General features: G+C 35.6%; 1 protein-coding gene across 1 annotated transcript; it reads right to left on the bottom strand.

The window, feature by feature from the left end:
• Positions 1-842: 842 nt before the first annotated feature.
• LOC106133609 (importin subunit beta-1) lies at positions 843-10,554 on the bottom strand. Its single transcript, XM_013333402.2, has 11 exons — positions 10,384-10,554; positions 9,711-9,952; positions 9,210-9,390; positions 8,421-8,680; positions 7,386-7,572; positions 6,108-7,249; positions 5,828-5,998; positions 5,352-5,474; positions 4,729-4,863; positions 4,267-4,418; positions 843-3,758 (listed from the first exon to the last, which is right to left on the bottom strand). Coding segments are annotated over exons 1-11 (2,652 nt in total). The 5' UTR covers positions 10,442-10,554; the 3' UTR covers positions 843-3,757.
• Between the last annotated feature and the right edge of the window lie 1,120 nt (positions 10,555-11,674).

Raw genomic sequence — 11,674 nt, 5'->3', positions numbered from 1 at the left:
AATTTTCCCCGTTTTTTCCCATCTTCCATTATTTCTTCACTTCTTATTTGAATTAAAATAGCTAATCTATACTAATATTATAAAGCTGAGAGCTTGTCTGTTTGAACGCGCTAATCTCAGGAACTACTGGTTCAAATTGAAAAAATATTTTTGAGTTGAATAGACCATTAATTTATCGAGGTAGGCTTTAGGATATATATATAACATCACGCTGCAACTATATGAAGCGAAGTAGGTAATAATAGAAAATGTTCATCCTTGAGGGCTTCAATGATGCCCAAAATAACTATTCCACGCGGACGAAGTCGCGGGCACAGCTAGTATTATATAAAATAAATATCTCCGGGATCTCATCTTTATGCTGCTTTCTACGTTGTATTGCTCTGCTGGACATTTGCTTCTTTTATATGCTGAGGTTGGTAAGTTATTTTTAATAATTCATATCATGGAATGGAACTTCACTTTTTTATGATTAATATATTTCCATATGAACCTGGACCTCGTGATTATCTTCATTACCAGCATTTTAAGATTTTTAATATGTTCGTTTACCTACTCACTACAAGTATAAGTTGAAAAACACTGCAAATAAAGCCTCTGACTAAATGTTTGTGCATAATGGAACCCTTAGATGACACCCGATAAAGGGTTTTCTTCCAATCTAACAAACTTTACTAAAAAGGTTTCCTAGTTAGGTACCCAAATGGAGATAAGAAGCATGATCAGATTGAAAAACAAATCATCGTCTGGATTCACGATTTTACTTATCAAATCCAGGGTCATGGTCAAAGGTTCAGAGAAGTTGGCTTTGAAATCTTAGGATTTTAAATAAAATACAAAAAAAACTTCTAATGTGTTATTATTATAAGAACAGTTTACACAGAAAGTAGTTGTAAATCGAAAGGAATAAAGGCGTAACAAAATAGTTGTAATTGATTTTTGATTCACGCAGGATAAGTGGGTGGTATTTTCATCGATTTGATGCCTATGATTCTAATTCAGAACCTTTCATGGCATGGCACTAGTCCTCATACAGTCTCCTATCACACATAATAGAAGTAGGTATATATAATGTATGCATAGATATTTATTACTTTGGAACTAACCATTATCATTCTACGAATATGGTCGACATACATATCGGATTATACTGTAAAAGTAAAAATGTACACTTCTCATAAATATTCTTGCATAAATCGCGCAAACATCATCCCTGTCAGTGATGCTCACAGACTAGACACAGAAAGTTTATTACTAATTCATGACGTTATTGCAATTTAAAGCACGCAGTATTTTAGCATTTAGTACATACTAAATATATACATAGTACAAATGAAAATTTTAGTGATTAGCATGGGTTTGGTTCATGTCAAAGTAACAATTTTATTCCATATTCTATTTAAAATGGAATCCTACTAATATTATAAATACGAAAGTTTGTGAGCAAAAACTACCGAACCGATTGAACTGAAGACCCAGAATAATATATAGGCTACTTTTTATCCCGGAGTTCCCGCCGGATTTTAGCGGTCGCGGGCGGCCTCTAGTATGGAATAAAATTGTTACATTTATGTCGTTAGACAATGGAGGTGTGATCGTTAAGTTTGATATTGACCTCACAACTGTTTACTGCATAGCTTTGTGCAAGTTTTAATAAAATAAAATGGAATGCATGAAATAAAATTTAAAATAAAAGAAATCATTTTAGGGATTCACGTGGCACCAGGCTATTTGTAACCGGTGACTCGTTTGTTGTACTCGATATGATAACCCCTTTCTGTTACACACAGTACTTACAAGTCACACACAGGTTCAGTTTAAATCCACCCTCAACGATTGCTTGGAAGTATTTTTTCACAATACAGGATTAATTTCTTGGATTAAAGAATTTAATTTTCTTGTACGTGGATTTCATAAACCTAATTAAGGCCTTTAGCATTTCATGATTCCATTCAATTGCGGAATTCCAGAAAAATTGTGTACGAAAAATATTTAACAATGCCACATTCGTACACGAGTAGCGGGAGTTAAGTATATTAACGCTAAAAGTAGGTATATTCGAATCTGGAGAGGACATTGTCTATTGCTTCAGAAGAATAGAATTATCAATGTCCTATTTTCACAAAATGTCTCAAGAAGACTATTCTGACTTGAAAGTCTATATCTGCAGTAAGATGACTTCCGTTGTTATTTACTCCTACAAAATAAATCAGTTCCAACAACCTGAAGTGTGGCGGGGTTTTAATTTATTCGAAAGTTTATATAATTATTAAGAGCAAAATTAGCACTTTTGGGTTATTTGAAAAACATGGGTAGATGTACAATTTTATGGTTTTCGCTTATTCGTAGACCACGGTCGCAAGCGAAAAAGGTATTTTTAATATTAAATTGATGTTCTGTTATGATTGTTATGAACGACTAAATATTTGCATCGTAATAGGATATTCGTTTCTGATTTAATTAAGTGGTTTCGTATTTTATATTACCCCTATTATGATTTAACAGACCTAATGTTTTATTAGTATCATAATAAAAGCGTAGTAAAAATATACTAAATAAGCGAAGAATAAACATGATGAAACACATGTCTACATTTAAAGAAAAAAAAAAAGGTAAATTTTCAGTAATATAAGAAACAATACCACTAAGATTCGACGAGTTCAAGAATTTATATGGTTTGAATGTTTAAAGCTATACGTATTTTACTCCCTTCTACCATATTTTCCCGTAGCCAGTACGAGTTTACCTACAACATTGTAACATAAGAGACCTTTAATTACATATGTACAATTAAGGTAACAACGAGATCAGAGGCACACTTTTTTTTATTCATCACAAGAATTTTTTATTTGTTATTTTAAAGCATATTGTTTATATGGAATTGGATCTATTGGGAAGTATAGAATTAGTAGAAATATAAATTTATTATCTGATGTACTTATTTCATAAAATAAAAATGTCGATATCAAATTAAATATCTACAATATAAGTATAATAAAATTAACTTACGGACGGCGGATCAACCAGATAACTTGAACAACATTACATACATTAACATAAAGAAATACTTTGTGATGAATAAAAATTTAAGTCACCAATATGGCGTCCTCAGTCTCGAAACGTTACGGAATCTTACAATATACCAACTTTTCGTTAAGATTGACACATGCCTAAGTTACAAAACATCTGTGTTCACACATTCATCATATCATTCATACTCGGCCGATCATAATATCTTTCATATTACTTACAAAACAATAATAATTTATAAAATTCACAAACCCTTGCACATGTGCATGCCTATAATAACATACATCATCTTTCACACGACTCTCTTTCAAATTATCACTTTTATCTCATATAGTAAAGATACCACAGCCACTGTCTGTATTAATAATACCAAATAGGAAAAATGCTTCAACTTTTCAAGATCAATACGGATAGAACATGGTCAGGCATACTAAACAATTTAAAGAACGCTGCGATAGGTGCATGCATGTTGCCATATTTTATCATAAAAATATAAAATTATACATCAATGTTCTTCCTTTAAAAAAAAAACATTTAAAAATAACTTAATGGATAATTATTTTATTTGTAGCTTTAATGTAGTTTAATTAAAATATAATAATTGTATGGCAGCATATGCACCTGGCGACTTATGATAACATGATATGACCTGCCAATATTATCGAGTTTACCAGCAATAAGTTGTTTGAAACTGAGTTACATCAGTGTTGTGCTGCGGAGTCTCAAATCTGAAATAAAAATATACTTTTGTACAATGATAAAAAAAAAAGATGAGAACATCTTTTTTTTGTATAGAAATACATATATGGGGTAAAGTAAAAACTATGTATCTAAGTAACTGCCACTGCATTGTTTATTTATTTATGTACATCAAGGAAAAAAAAATAAGAATAGAACCTAAATTAAAGAAAAATCGTATCGTGGCGTATTGTACCATAGGACCAGGACGACGATTGAAATCCCGCAATGCTTGTGTAGGTAGGTAACATTCTTTATTGACAAACTCAGCATGGATACAATACAGAAAATAATACGTCATTTATTTTCTGTATTTAAAAGCGTCCAACACTGAGATAGCCTAAAAACACCTATTTGAATCGTCCTTTTGAAAAATATCCTTTGTGAAAAGGGTAAGTCGTGTAAGAGTTTTGTTCTGGTATCTCTTTAGAGTGTTAGGTGACATGCCGTGACAACCGGGAGCACACCAAGGAGAAGAGACAGATATCTAATACTGACCAGCTGGGGATCTGCTGCTTGAGCCGGCGGATCTCCTTGGTGGCCCAGTTGGCGAGCATCTTGGTGCGCGGCGTGCGCGACTTGCGGGCCGCCTGCAGCAGGTCCAGCAGCGGCTTCGTCTCCAGCAGCGGCAGCACGCGGTGCCCGAACACCTGTGTGTCAAGTCCCTATTTGATGCATACATATGTACATATATAAAATCACGCCTTTTTCCCGAAGCGGTAGGCAGAGACTATTTAATTACGCTTTTAATACCTTTTGGAGGGCGCTAAGAGAAGATTTAGCGATGTTGGGGGGGGGCGGGATAGCGGGATTTTTCGTTTAACCGGCGAAACATACAAATCAGAATGTCTCAGGCGACGGGCAAGAAAACTTTCACTATTTGAATTCCATCATTAATCCATATATCTGAATGTAGCACTTTAGTCTTCCAGACCATACATGTAACGTTGAAGATGTTACCGTGCACAAGTCGCCCGTGAGGCCGGCGATGACGGACATGTGGCCGTCGCTGCGCTCGGGCTCGCTGCCCACCAGCGTCATGAAGCTCACGATGGCCGGCACGTGCGGCTCCACCAGCGCCACGTCCGTGCGGATCTGGAAGACGAACATTTTAACCAAACTTATATTATTTGAAATAAAATTTAACCTGACCAATGACTGCTCTTAAAAATATTTCCAGCGCGATAGAGACAGCAGAATACAGCATAGTAGATATAATTTATAAGCAAACAACAGACACCGAACCCATTTTTTTGGTCCTACCAACAGATATAAAAATGTAGTTTTTAGAATTTCTCGTCTGTTTGTATTCGTATCACGCAAAAACTGGTATAAACGCTAGTACTATCTTGGAGCTATAAATCTGTTGTGCATTTTATTTTTGGAGATTTCATCCAGATTATTTTTGAAACAATTAACAAAAGAAGAAAGTGACCACTTTTAAATAAGCTTGTTCCATTCCTTACTACTTATAGGCTTTAGTGCGACGTAACTTAAGTACACATACCTACAGAAAACTAACACTAAATTTTTAAGTCAGTCACCTCATAAATTCTTTGAAATATTTATAATTTTGTACTTACTTCACCACCAGAACCTTTTAATCCTTGAATAATACCAGTGTATGCTTCAAGAACACTCTCTCGGAGTTCTCCTAAATATTCTACCATGTCGTAATCATTACGATCAACTTGGGCATTGCTAGCCTGAAAAAAATCCGATATTTTTAGTTCAATTCGAACTAGAATAATAAATAAATATAAATATAAATCTATAAATATAAATCTATACGGGACAAATTACACTGATTGAGTTGGCCTCGAAGTAAGTTCGAAACTTGTGTTACGAGATACTAACTCAACGATACTATATTTTATAATAAATACTTATATAGATAAACATCCAAGACCCAGGACAATCAGAAAAAGTTATTTTCTCATCATGCCTTGACCGGGATTCGAACCCGGGACCTCCGGTGTCACAGACAAGCGTACTACCGCTGAGCCACAGAGGCCGTCAATAATATAATAGCATTCAAACCCAAATGGTAATTACATACCTGCAGCAACATAGTCATTACTACATCAAAATATTTAGCAAAATCAGGGCCGATTCCTAGCGCAATATCGCCAAACACAGATAAAATTTGAGGTTTTACTGATCTGTGAATGGATGGGTCTCCAAGGTTCTCCAACAAAAGGCATATTATCTCGTCACAATATGGTAGCACCTGCAAAGGACCTGTAAGTTAATATCTCATCTTTCAGTTATTAAAATAACTTTTACTCTCTGATATACATGTAGTCACTAATCTAAAAGGGAATAAAAATTTCACTTACTTTGCTTTTTAGAGCTCTACAAATGTCACCTGTGAGACCAACGGCAGCTATACACACTTGATGTTCCTGGTGATTCTTTAAACCAACATACAAATATCTCTTGAAAGCATCCATGTACTTCAGGAAACCTTCTCCAAGAACCTCCACTAATGTTGAAACTGCCATCAAAGCATCTTCTTGCACACCACCTGCCTTTCCAGCATTGCCAGCAAACATAGTTAGTAAAGCTGACATAATGGCATCAGATATCTGAGGGGCGTCTTCTGGCGTCACCTTACGTAACACAGACTGAAGAGTGGCACACAACAGGCTTTGAAGATCATTAAACTGAGAGCGGTCAGCTTGACTCGAAATGTGATTTTCCATTTGTAATACTTGTTGAAGCCTTTCCAAAATAACCATAGTAGTCTTCTGAACGGTGACATAGCAATCGCTTGGTGAGTTTTTCACCATTTCCATGAGTGCTTCATAAGCTGCTGATCTTAAATTATGTTGAGCCGCATCTTGGCGATCTGTAGTTTCAAGTAGTCTCTGGACTATGAAGTCAAAATAGTTTGACATGCAATATGTTTTTGGCTGGTTGGAGTCATCACATTCAGCAGCCTCATATGCAGCTTCAGCCAAGCCAGTGAATGCCCAGCAAACATTTGCTGCAACTCTTGGCTCAGCCTTCAATCCATTAACCAGACTTTCTAGGAGTGGGTTCAAGTATGTCTCATTGATTGCTGCTTCAGGAACTATTTCACAAATTCTGCCAAAGGTCCATGCGGCTGTATCTCTTACAGCGACACTGGAGTCATACATGGCTTCAATTAGTGTTGGCATAGCATTTTCTACCAAAGGCTTCAGAATACTGGCTTCTAGACCACCTAAGATTGAGCCAAAAGCCATAAGAGCAGCTTCTCTGTACCGCCAGTTTTCGTTTTTGATGTTTGACTGAATAAAAGGCAGAACATGGGGTACAATCTCATCTTCACAACAGTTTGAGAGGAGCATCAGGCACACTGATGCAGCTTTGGATGGGTTCCACTCCAGTTCATCATCAGAATCATCTTGTTTGGTCAATTTTTGCATAAGAACTGGAGCAAGATACTGCAAAGCCCCTCTGGCATAAAATCTAGAGGTTCTTACTGGTGGACGTCCTGTTGAGTAAAAATAAACAATTGATTACTTTTTTTCAGCTATTTTTAATACAACAAATTAATAAAGAAACAAGAAAAGTTAATGTGAGTTATGTAAAACCAAAAATATGTAATTAAAAAATACAATAATATATACCTGCTTCAGCAGCTTCAGCCTCTTCTATTGCAAGGTCAATTTCTTCATCACTGACATTAGACCAAAACTCAATACCTTGTAATGAGATCTCATCAATGTCAGACTTCATAGCCTCTAGAGTGATGGGGAAAAGTGCTTGTGCCATATATGGTTCCATATATTGATAATAAAGGGATAAAATCTTGACCTGATAAAATAAAATGACAATGACTTTTTAAATTATTTAACAACTAGCTGTTGCCTATGGCTTTGCTCACAGACATTGTTGTACACAAATCCTATGTGAAAAGTATTTTTGCTGGATGAAAAATATAAGGTATTTTTGTTCTACTCAGTAGTCCTAAAGGCTTTAGGCTTACTATATTATACTTGCCCGCAAATTGGGTCCTGATCAACTATTCCTGAAAATTTATTTTTTCTTCATTAAAGATAGGCTTAAAATATACTTGTATGCTTAATGAGCTGCTAGTGTGTATAAAGTATATAATAATAATAATAATGTTCCTTAGTTTGCTTTTTATCTTTTTATGCTTTATCCACACAACTGATAAGTATTGAATCTTGTCATATACCTATTACATCCTTGTGTGGTAGTAATGCTCAAAATGCACCTTATTTACATAATTTATATAGATCTATTAATATCTTTGAAGTATCTATATTTTTGTAGTTCATTGTATGCGCCATAAAAGGATTTTGGGAAGTGCTCTTTTCCCCGGATTACTTTATAAATGTTGATTAATGTCTGAAATCTAATTTATTTGAAAACAAATATATGTCTATAGCACTATCGGATAAAGTCCCTTAAGGTTCAGGAGTTGTCGAGTTTATTCTTAGTTTATTTCTTTTATTAATAGTATGGATTTCAAATATTCAATCTTTCAGAAATTATTCACAATAGCTATTATTAGTATAAGGGCATAAAATGTAAACTTTGTTGTTATTACTAGTAAAAATGTTTAAAAAGTTACTGGTATATAGTAACTTGATTTCAAAGATTATTTTTTTAATTTGATGCAATTACATAATACTTACTAAACATTGTAGAGCGGCCACACTGATCCTCATATCACTGGACTGGGTTGCTTCACAAACTACCTCCATAATAAAGTTGCGTTCATTCTCCTTGTCAAAATTTGCTTTGGTGAACTCTAAAGAATTAAGAAGAGCTTGTGTTGCTGCTAAACGGACATGGTTACTTGGTTCTGTGGACCGCATGCCATGGATTATAGCTGTGAGGATTGGGTTACTTTGCTCTGTTAGTACTTCCGCATCAATATCTTGGCAAATGTATCCTGTAATCAATGAAATAATAAAGCATTACAATATTTAATATAACTCCTCTTTTAACATCATAGTATGTAAAACTTTTATGATAATGAATAGTTAACGGCAGATTAATCTAACTATTTTTCCAATCGAAATGAGCCAAGGCCACAGTGACCCACAGTAAACTTTTGTCACTAAACTTGTGAGTTAAATCCCTACACAAACCTACCTATGCTGGAATGAAATAGAAATAGTTTGGAATTATAGTGAACTAATTATGTGCCATGTGGTTCCCGGCACCAGTACAAAAAAGAATAGGACCACTCCACTTTCCTATGGATGTCGTAAAAGGCGACTAAGGGATAGGCTTACAAATTTGGGATTCTTTTTTTTAGGCGATGGGCTAGCAACCTGTCACTATTTGAATCTCAATTCTATCATTAAGCCAAAGAGTTGAGCGTGGCCTAAGTCTTTTAAAAACTGTTGGCTCTGTCTACCCCACAAGTGATATAGACGTGACCATATGTATGTATTAATTATAATAAAAAGACATACCTATAGCTTCTAAGGTAGCTTCTTTTTTAAGTTCTGTGGACTGGGCATTAACAACATTTTCTACGAGAATAGGTATCAAGTCATTCCACTGGCCTACTGGTAACTCGGCCACTGCAACATATGCCACACATTGAGCTGCAGAACTTGGCCTACTGTTTTCCGTACCTATTGCTGTGAGTATCTGAAAAAATAATGTTTTTTTTAAGTTAAATATAGTTTTCACTTTTTTAATGTGCCTCCATATTTTATGAATGTCATTAGAGGTGAACAAAGGACAAATAAAAGACATCTGGTCATCCTGCAATTTCTTCTCTTTTGTATATTTTTTAATGATTACAGAGAGAGAGAGAAACTAGATTTTTATTGAATATTTTTATGCAAATGAGTTTGGAAAAATTTTGTTTATGACAAGATGACAAAAAATAAAAATTATTTTTTTTCAAAATTTTGTGTCAGTGCTAATGAAAGAATTTTGTAGGGCTCAAAATTTGAAATACAAACATTTTTCTTGATGTATAATCTAATGTCTTCAGGAAGTGCTAGCCATCTTTGTTGGTAGTGTTGTTTCATAGTTGGGTCTTTAGAGGTGAGGTGATTCTTCAGCTGCAGCCCGGCTGCCATCCGGGCTACTTGACTGTTGCCACCCTGCACCAATACATCAGACAGCATTTTGATGAAGGTGGTGAAGTTTGAGGCTGCTGCCTGATCCAAGTACTTTTCCGCCGCTTCCAACTCATTTCGATCTACGAGTAATATGCAATTTTTAAATGTTAGCAACAAATAGATGAATAGAAAGAACATAACCTTAAAAACAATTTGTTTCTAATAAAAGCGCCTTTTCATAAACTATTCAACTAAAATGTAAATGAACGGCTTTTCATACTATTTAATGAAAATAGAAAAGCTGCAGATGAAAATATTCATAAGATAACAACTAGAAACTTCCCTTACATGACACTTTGGCATGTCAACTGATGATAGTACCTAAGATATTCTTGAATTTTAGAAACCAATAAGAATTTAACTTTCTTCAATTTGATTCGACAGGACTGATATTTAATAGAATTAAGTAAAAATAACAAAGCAATTTACTTTCGTGTCATTGTGCGATAAGTCGTTGACAATCAGACGAAACGCCATGCTCATTAATTGAAAATATAAACTCTTTACTTACCCGGTGATATAGTCTTTTCCAATATTTGTATAAGCGTTATTGTAGTTTCCGTGTGCATTTTGTTTCACTTTCAGTAATTAAATACAATAATTCTAATAACTGTAAACCAAAAACTTGTATGGAGCCGGCACACGAAGAAAGAACATGAACATTCACTTCACTCACTTCACAAAATTGTAACAATGTTGCCAGTTTAGGAATTCAAATTATTTAACTGTCAATAAAAAATATGTAATGTTCGGATACATTGGTAACTTTGGCAAAATGTAAAACAGCTCAACCTGTACGATCAACACCTAAGCATTAAGTATACCAAGCCAGTTAATTTAAAAACTTTTACCTCCTGGCTGTAGTCCCAGTTACATCCTCACCACTCTGGAGAGGAGCCTGGGGTAAGACTTAAACGATGGATCCTGGATTGAGTGAGTTAGTTTTTTGCAAGAAGGGATGTAATAAAAAAAAAGAATACCATTAAAGAAGACTACTCCTTCTCTTTTCCAAGGATGTCGTAAATGGCGATTAAGGGATAGGCTTAAAAACTTTTTAAATCAAAACAAGGTCACTATTTGAATCTCAATTCTATCATTAAGCCAAACAGTTGAACGTGGCCTTTCAGTCTTTTCAAGACGGTTGGCTCTATCTACCCCGCATGGGATATAAACGTGTGGTGACATGTCTACGCCACAAGTCACAAAAATAAATAAAATCACGCGACGCTAATAGTAGTCAAAAAACCCAGCCAAAACCAGTGAAAAACCTAAATCGCGAAAGCAAAGATAATACGGATTGGAGCATAATACACAACATGGTCGGAGCCGCTGTTCCCCAGGCATAACACCTAGCCTTGCGGAAGATGTTCCCTTTGGTGGTGGTCGAGCCGAATCATTGCTGCCGCATTACACGTGACTCCGACGTGATTGGATGCAATCTTCTTTATCATCAACTATAATCCTTACCATCATCACTCCTCACTCTATAAGCAGTCTCACAGCAAGCCAGCTACTGGGTATCGCGGCAGGTCCATCGCAGCCGACTCACCGAGCTTCCTGCTAGCTGCTACCGCAGCTCACGCCTGGATCTTTTTGACGGTCGCCCATTTCTCCAGCATGGCAGCTCTGCACGATATCTACCAGCGCAAGCTACAAGTCAACTTCGCTCTCTACTGTCTCGACTCACCGTAGACTTTGAGCAAAGCAACGGCTCACTCCTGCCTTACTAGGACTCCGAGCAATTTCCGACTCACTGGAAGGCAACTGGCACTTGCAAGCTATTGAAGCACACTCCGACACAA

This window comes from Amyelois transitella, chromosome 2, assembly GCF_032362555.1.
Source record: "Amyelois transitella isolate CPQ chromosome 2, ilAmyTran1.1, whole genome shotgun sequence".
In the NCBI taxonomy this organism is placed as follows: Eukaryota; Metazoa; Arthropoda; class Insecta; order Lepidoptera; family Pyralidae; genus Amyelois; species Amyelois transitella.
The sequence above is the reverse complement of the archived record's forward strand: the minus strand, read 5'-3'. Positions and strand labels throughout refer to the sequence as shown.